Source organism: Raphanus sativus, chromosome 9 (genome assembly GCF_000801105.2).
Source record: "Raphanus sativus cultivar WK10039 chromosome 9, ASM80110v3, whole genome shotgun sequence".
Taxonomy (NCBI): Eukaryota; Viridiplantae; Streptophyta; class Magnoliopsida; order Brassicales; family Brassicaceae; genus Raphanus; species Raphanus sativus.
Window position 1 is genome coordinate 27,330,599 of NC_079519.1, and position 8,171 is coordinate 27,338,769.

Consider the following 8,171-nt stretch of genomic DNA (forward strand, 5'->3'; position numbering starts at 1 on the left):
AAGCTGCAGTTCATAGTATTTGGCGAGAAAGAAACAGCAGATGCCACCAAGGTGATCCTCTCAGCCCTTTTCAGATGGTCCGATTCATTGATAAGACCATAAGAAACAGGATATCCTCTCTTCGCTACCGGAAGCCAGCTTTCTATAGTGACATGATGCAACGATGGCTCGCGAGGCCATCTGCTCCTCCATAAGCTTTTCTATTTGGTTTCTTAAATCTTGTGTTCCAATTCTAAAAACATAAACTTCAGTGGCCTGTATTTTTTTTTTTGTTGATAATCAATTTAAAATTTCAGCAAAAAAAAAAGAAACCTATAACTATTACGTATATAATTAAATTGGAACGTGCACATAAATCAAAACAATTTTATTTACTACTATTTATGGTAAAATAATTTAAAATATTTCTTTATTTGATATGGTATATAATTATATTTTATATAATATTAACAAGGAGATATATTATATTTTTTTTAAAAATTGATTTGTTACATTTAATTCTTACTCATATGATTTATAATCATTTGTATTATTGTTATAAAATAATAAACCATTGATCACAAAATATTCAATAAACATTGATCACAAAATATTCAATGTAGAACTTTTAATAATTTTAATATTTTATAATCTAAAAAGTTTAATGAAAATTTAAATTTAAAATATTAATTTCTTAATACTTGTTCAATGAAAATTTTGAAACTAAAAAAATTATGTATTTTATATGGTTTTTTATCATAATGTATTTTATATGGTATATAGATTAATTTAAAAAATTTACAAAAAATTATATTTTAATTAGAATATCTATTAAATGAAACTTCATATTTATATTGTTTTATAATCATTTATCTTATTATAAAAAAATTATTGATCACAAATCTTTAATGTGGAATTTTACAGTTTTAGTAATTTGTAATCGTTCTTAAAAATTTGATAACATATACAAAAAATTAAAATTTTGTTATATAATTATTGTAATTGTTTAATTTATCTTGACTATTATATTTTAGCGGGTTGGTACTAAACAGCCGTTCAATAATTGATCGTTTATGTGGACAGAATTTGTCTTACTTAGAGCATCATTAACCCTAGCACCCCATTAGGGGTGCTTAATCACTTTTTAGTAATAAATGGGTGCTAAGCACTTTTTTTAAGCAATCTCTAATTTTTGTCCTCCAATGCAAGTATCTTATTTAGAGATTCTTAAAAAAATTAAACATTGTTTTATTTAAGATATAATTTTATTTATGATATAAAACATTTTAAAGATCAAGAAAATATATTAAGAAACACTTTGGTTTGTAAAATCTCTTGCCATCATCAGAAAGTAAGCCAACATTATTTGAAACATCCTATACAAATTTGACATATACATTCTACAGAAAAACTTACAATATGCTGAAGAGATGTGATGCTTTGCTTCCTGCCAATATGGAAAGGATCATTTAACATGAAAACAAAAGACTTACATCTGCTTTATAATCCACAACAAAAGAGGTCTGACCCGTTTATGAGAACTTTCGACCCAATACTTATTTGGATTGGAGTAACTAAACTACCCAGCTCTCGTTGCAGAGATAGCATCACCATCCTGAAAGAAACCCAATACACATGTCAAATCTCTCTCTAGAATTGTATTGAAACCCTAAAGTTTTGTATTAATAGAAAAGAAACAGACAATTATTTTGGGATGTAAGGTCTATAGGCTACTAGTATAATGTAATCAGCATTCATGTAAGGGTTTCAGACTAAACTCAAAGACAAGGTAATACTTTCAAGTGACTCTGTAAGATAGTTGCAGCTTTAAAGTCACCATGATCAGTTAATTGAAGTAGATGTGGATGGTTCTTCTTATCAGAAGTCAGAGACGATGACTGACCTGGTTCTCCAAACAGATATTAAGAGCATCAAAGCCCGATATGCAGCCTTGGGCAGCTTCATCCTGTGCGATTGCTTCTATCTGCGAATGTCCAAGTAAGTATCACAGTTATTCACTCTATACAAACCCACAATCATCTCAGTGCACACACATAGCAAGAAGAGAGAAAGACAATGTGCAACTTACAATGCCTTTGAAGAATGCAATCTGAGGAACAAAGTATTTAGTCCCGAGTTTGGATTGATCGTTAGAGACAATATTAACCACACCATAACAAACATGGCCATCATACTGATCTCTACAAGCCCTCAGCTTAAAGTGAACATAAGAAAGCTCTTTGTTTAACTCGAGAAGGTACTTGTCAAATATCTTATTAGCATCTCCTGCCAACAAAACCCAATGAAGAAAAACAATTCCTTTTAGCAATCAACATTAACATAAACCAGTCACTGAATCGTTTCCTCGGACAATCTCATTCAACATAAGCCGTTAACATCAATCAATTTACATCAAATTGGGTAAAATATAGATTTTTATTCAAGGAATAACCAATACCGAACAAACCCACAAAAGTTAACTACAGATTCATCCGAAACGTATAACAGAGAGAGACATACCTGGGTTTCTGCCGGTAACGCTAGTGGAGATTGAATGATTTTCTGAGAGAAGGAGACAACGGTGAGAAAGATCGCGAGTCGACAAAAGAGACTCAAAATCAATTGGTCGAGAGAGAGAAAGAGACGCTGAGTCTAAATGTCCAACACGTGTCTCATAAGACACGGCACTTGTGGAGCTTAATTAAGCGGTGTTGCTTAAGTAAATAGGTAATTTTCTTTTTCTTTTTAATTCTAAAAACTTAAAAACCTCACTAAGCAACCGCGTTAATGCTGCTCTTAAGGCGCACATGTTGAAGTCCAACAAATAGTTATTAAAGACCATAAAAGTCGTGAAATCAGTATAAATATATGGAAACTTGTAGGTTGAAACTTACTGTAAGAAGACTATTGAAGTTGCGTACATCTTGCATATATAATATATGGAAACTTGTAGGTTGAAACTTATTGTAAGAAGACTATTGAAGACCATAAAAGTCGTGAAATCATTATAAATATATAGAAACTTGTAGGTTGAAACTTACTGTAAGAAGACTATTGAAGTTGCTTACATCTTGCATATATAATATATGGAAACTTGTAGGTTGAAACTTAGAGCATCATTAACCCTAGCACCTCTAATGTGGTGCTTAATCATTTTTTTTAGTAATAAATGGGTGTTAAGCATTTAAGAAATCCCTAAATTTTGTCCTCCAATGCAAGTATCTTATAAGAGTTTTTAAAAAAAATATTGGCATCAACATAAGGCATTACAACTAATCCAAAACATGTTCTATTGGCATCAATCAAACTGTGTTACCATTGTTACTTAATCAAAAACATGGTCAACACAAGTCGTGGCCATCTCCTATAAAAGCTGTGTTCATCTTCTCTTCCACACAACAACCATTCCCTACTCGCTTCTTCCAATCCCAAAGATGTTATGGCTCCCTACATTGAAACTAATTTCAGAACATGTAAACAAAATCGGAATGTTATAACAACTTATCAGAGTATGCTGAAGTCTTTCATATTCTAGAAACAGAGCAATGGATTCACCACTAGATTAAGTAAGAACTAAAAAGCGAGAGCAGAACATGATGAAGATCTCATCAAAAGCCTGCACTTTGGTGAAACTAGTCTACAAATAGAAACCTCGAGTCTTTCATATTCTAAAAAAAACAGAACAATGGAACAAGATTTACCACTAGATTAGCTCTGCAAAGACAGTGACAACTAAGAACTAAGAAACAAGAGCAGAACATGATGACGATCTCATCAAAAGCCCCACACTTTGGTAAAAAAACAATATACACAAGAAACAATTAACAACTGAATCTCTAAGACACAGTCTGAGAGCTTGTTGGACCATTCAAACAAATGAGAACACTGTTACTTTCCAATCTTAAGCTTAATGAAGCCACCAAGGCATAAAGCTTGTCAATTCACATACAAACTTGTTCACTAAACTAACATCAATTGGATTCTCATGAACCATTCAATACTAAGCATTCAAAAAAGAGGCATAAAAGATCACTGCCATTAAATCTTCTACACATTTGTTCCTACTGTCTATCATCTATCACCATATCTATCCTTGTAAGACTCTTCACCATACCTTTATATGAATGATGTCTAAGAGCTCAGCAGCAGCTTTAGAGTCAGACAAATCAGCAGCAGCTTGACTACAAAATCGAAAACAGAGTTAGTTAGATGTTTGGTTATAATCACAAGAGAGTCTGAGAAGATAAAGGACGAAGCTTTATTGCATTTGATACCTCATGTGTAATCTGGGAGGGCGAATGAGACTGTTAGCAAGTCCTTGCGGACAAACGACGAGATCCATGTGTAATCTGGGAAGGTGAATTAGACTGTCTCTGCATCTGTTCCATTTTTTTGTGTTTTCTTCAAAAATCAGGGTTTCAGAAAGAAAAAGTTTCAGGGGAATATGGAGAAGAAGAAGAAGAAGGCACCAGACGAGAGGTCTGTGTGATTCGAGAGGATGGGACTACGTCCTGAGAGACGAGTCGAGAAGGGGGAGAAGAGTTGGAGAGAGAGAGAGAGAGAGGTAAGAGACAAGGTAATTGTAACACGTGTCCCCAAGCACTCTTTCTTTTGACGCTTAATTAAGCTTTGTTGTTTAAGGTAATTGTGATTTTTCTTTTTTTTTTAATTACAAAAAACCTAAGCACCCTACTTAAGCAATCCCGTTAATGCTTCTCTTACTGTAAGAAGACTATTGAAGTTGCTTACATCTTGCATAAATATATATAATATATATAGAGAGATTTACATATTAGGTCACTTTATGAGTTTGGACACCACTTTAAGTCACATTGGACTACTAAGACACTTATGGACTGGCTAAATACATTTCTGCCCCTAATTTAACTAAGCAGATGAGTTATCGTTTGTGTTTGTCTTTAGAGGCCATTTGGGTTTTGAATTTCAAATATATTATTTTTAGTTATTTTATTTGGTTTAGTGTATGAGTGAATCATTTGTCGGTGACTTTTCATTTCTCTTTTATTTTCTGGCCGATAAAATTCTCCGACAACCGTTCCACAAAAAGGCGATTGAGAAAGACTGAGTTTTCGTGTTCGACGACCCATAATCCTTGAGATGACGACAAGGCGTAGGCGCTCTGGGAAAGAGCAAGTAGTTGATGAGTTTTTGTTTGCTCCTTCTAATCCCAAATTCGATTTGCTAGGTTTTTTGTAGGTTAATTCCGAATTAGGGCTTTTACGTGTTGGCTGTTTTTATCGCCGTCATTGATCGTTTCTTGTAGAGTGGAGACTTGGTTTTTGTTTAGTACTGATAAAACGGAAACTTCGGTTGCAGATCGGAGTAGGCTTTAGGCAACGGTTAAATGACGACAGGGCAGAGACGAGCAAGGAAAGAAATTACGTCCGATGAGTTTACATAGGCTTACTTTCGTATGAGTTAGTGTTTCTAAGGTTCCGACGGTTTCGACTTAGTTTGATTGGTTGATTTCGTTTTGGAATTTGAGCGAGTAGTGAGCTTATTTTCTGATTGAACTTGCTTTGATTGCAGAGGAGGAAAATCATGGTGACTATCCCAACGAGAGACTGCCGGAAAGGCTATTTGCGACGGACCGGTACCCTAGCAAGTGCCTCGATGTTTACTCAACACTGAAAGGCTATTTAGTAGAACTAGTGTCGTGTACATATGTTGCATTATCGATGTGTACATCAATCGACATATGTTGCATTATCCATGTGTACATCAATCCGTATTATCCATATGTACGAACACTTATGCAATCAAAAGTGCTTAATGTTTACTCAACACTGAAAGGCTATTTAGCAGAACTAGTGTCGTGTACATATGTTGTATTATCCCTGTGTACATCAATCGACATATGTTGCATTATCCATGTGTACATCAATCCGTATTATCCATATGTACGAACACTCATGCAATCAAAAGCGCTTGTCAATATGTATGATGCGTAAGGAATGATAAGATCTTTAGAAAAGAAATTTTTTTTTGCTTAATTTAACCAAATGTTCAAACTTCAAATCTTCAATAATGCAAAGCTCTGACTTCACTTACATTTTTGTAGTTTTGTTATTTATAGTAGTGATCACAAATTGTTTTGATAAGTTCAATGTGTACACATAATATTGATTGTATTCACAAAAGCTTGCATGTACATTAATTCACAAAAAAACGGGTACACTAAATATGTTAACATACATTTGCATAAACACATTCTAGATGAAGAATTTGCTACCATTGCAACCAATTTAAATGCCATCACGAGGAAGCACTTTGAGTACAAACTTAGCACCAGGACCAAGTGTCTTGGTCTTGCTACCACTAGTAGCAGTAGCGCAGAGCTTCCCATGCTTGGTAGTGATTCCAAGTTCCTGAGAGGTACAAAAATCAAGTACACCTATAGAAGTGAACAAAAAACAATAACAAGAAGAATGATGAGTATTCTCTTATAGACAAACCCAAGAAACAGCAGAGTTTGTGTCATTAGATACACAACTATCTACACCAAATTCACTCTACAGATTCTAGAGAGCTTCTACGTACAAAGGTTTTAAACTTTTAATCAACTTTAATTGTCACATGGTCCAGACAAATTCCAAATAAACATAGTTCAGAGACATTCCCAGTAAAACCTCCAAAGTCTTGTCTTTCTGCAAATATACAGATATACACATCAACAAACCCTTTTGGTTTTCTCAAAAAAAAAAAAAAAAACAAACCCTTGGGGTTTACTTGAGTTCATCTTCCTCAGCTGATAGATTCCATTTTTCTCAACTAAAAAAATTGGATGAACTATGCTTCTTGACAGACCCAGTCTGTATTTGAAGGCTCTGACAACCCAAATTCTCTGTTTCCACAACTACCGTAAGACCCACCAACGTGTCTCACAATAGACTCGTCCTTTGTTGGCTTCTCTGAATTTTCTCTACATAAATCCCTAAAGCCACCTTCCATTTCTTCCCTTCTGTGGTCGATTTGCCCAATTCTCGATACCCAATTGCATATTACTCGCTTCGTCAAAGACTCCACCCGATTCTTGACCCACCAATTCCCGACACCCAAAGAATCAACATTTATTTCTCTTTCATCACCTAGGGTTCTGTTGTTCTCAAACCCAGAACTCAAACTCGTTAAATCTTGAGTCATCGTCAACGAATTGCTCTGATATTTCTTTGGTTTCCTTCCTGGGCTCCCGTCTACGTAATCGCCGTCGTCGTCTTCATCTCCATCTCTGTTTTTGTCTATGTAACTGCCGTCAATGTATCGCCATCTTTTAGGAAAAAGAAACGTTTGAGGAGAAAGACGATGAAGAACAAAAGATTAGGAAAGCATTCATTAGGTTTTAGTGTACACAAGGGTAAAACTGAAATTTCATATGGTGAATAGTAGAGAAAAGGCAAGAGAAAGTGTGCTAGGAGAAGAAAGTGACTTAAACTGACATTAATAAGTGTAAAAGTGACTCACACCGTAAATCAATTTTATGTTTCTTATTATACTCTCAGTCACTTGCAGCTACACAGGTAGTTTTTGGTTGGTTGTTTACAGGATTACCCTCCCATCTCTCTACTTTTAACAAACTCAATTTTCTTTTTATTTTCAGTTTCCAACAAGTTTTGTTTTAAATTTTGAAATTCACGTCAACGTCAACAACATTGTGGATCCCATTATTTGTTATCTTTATCTTCTTTTTACTTTTTTTTTTTTGATAAAACCAAATCTCATCTTCTTTTTTTTTGGCTAAGAATATGCTGAGGCTTTTTTTCTAACTATAACAAAAATTCAGAGCTTGTTTGGTAAATTTGTGATTCTTCCTTCTCCTTCTTTGTGTCTTTTCGTCTTTGTCTCTGCTCTTCTTGGTGAGATATTTGTCTTCGGTGGAAATGCTTGTCATTCTATATTGTTGAAGTCGTTGTCACCGGAGCGTCGTTGTCCTCATAATTGTATAGGGTCTGCTTGGAAGAATCAGTTTGCAGCAAAGGTCTAATTTGGTGCCAACTATGGGAGCAATGACAATCGAGCTAGGTCTGCTCTGTATTAGGTTCAACGGCGGTGGTTAATCTCGAGGACATGCTGCAGTTTTTCAGGAGGTTCTTTGCGGTAGACGATTGTATGGTAAAATTGATGTTGCTCGTCTTTGAAGGGATTTGCGTAAATGAGATGAATTGTTAACCGAA

The 8,171-nt window shown here is 34.6% G+C and overlaps 1 protein-coding gene across 1 annotated transcript; it reads right to left on the reverse strand.

The window, feature by feature from the left end:
• Positions 1–6,245: 6,245 nt before the first annotated feature.
• On the reverse strand, positions 6,246–7,143 carry LOC130500190 (uncharacterized). The gene is made up of 3 exons (XM_056994944.1): positions 6,808–7,143; positions 6,630–6,647; positions 6,246–6,368 (listed from the first exon to the last, which is right to left on the reverse strand). Exons 1-3 carry the CDS (start codon positions 7,141–7,143, stop codon positions 6,246–6,248), a joined length of 477 nt encoding a protein of 158 aa, XP_056850924.1.
• Positions 7,144–8,171: the final 1,028 nt, after the last annotated feature.

What these genes read in the sequence shown, in the direction of transcription:
- LOC130500190 (XM_056994944.1), bottom strand. Translation starts at nt 7,143, where the DNA reads ATGACTCAAGATTTAACGAGTTTGAGTTCTGGGTTTGAGAACAACAGA.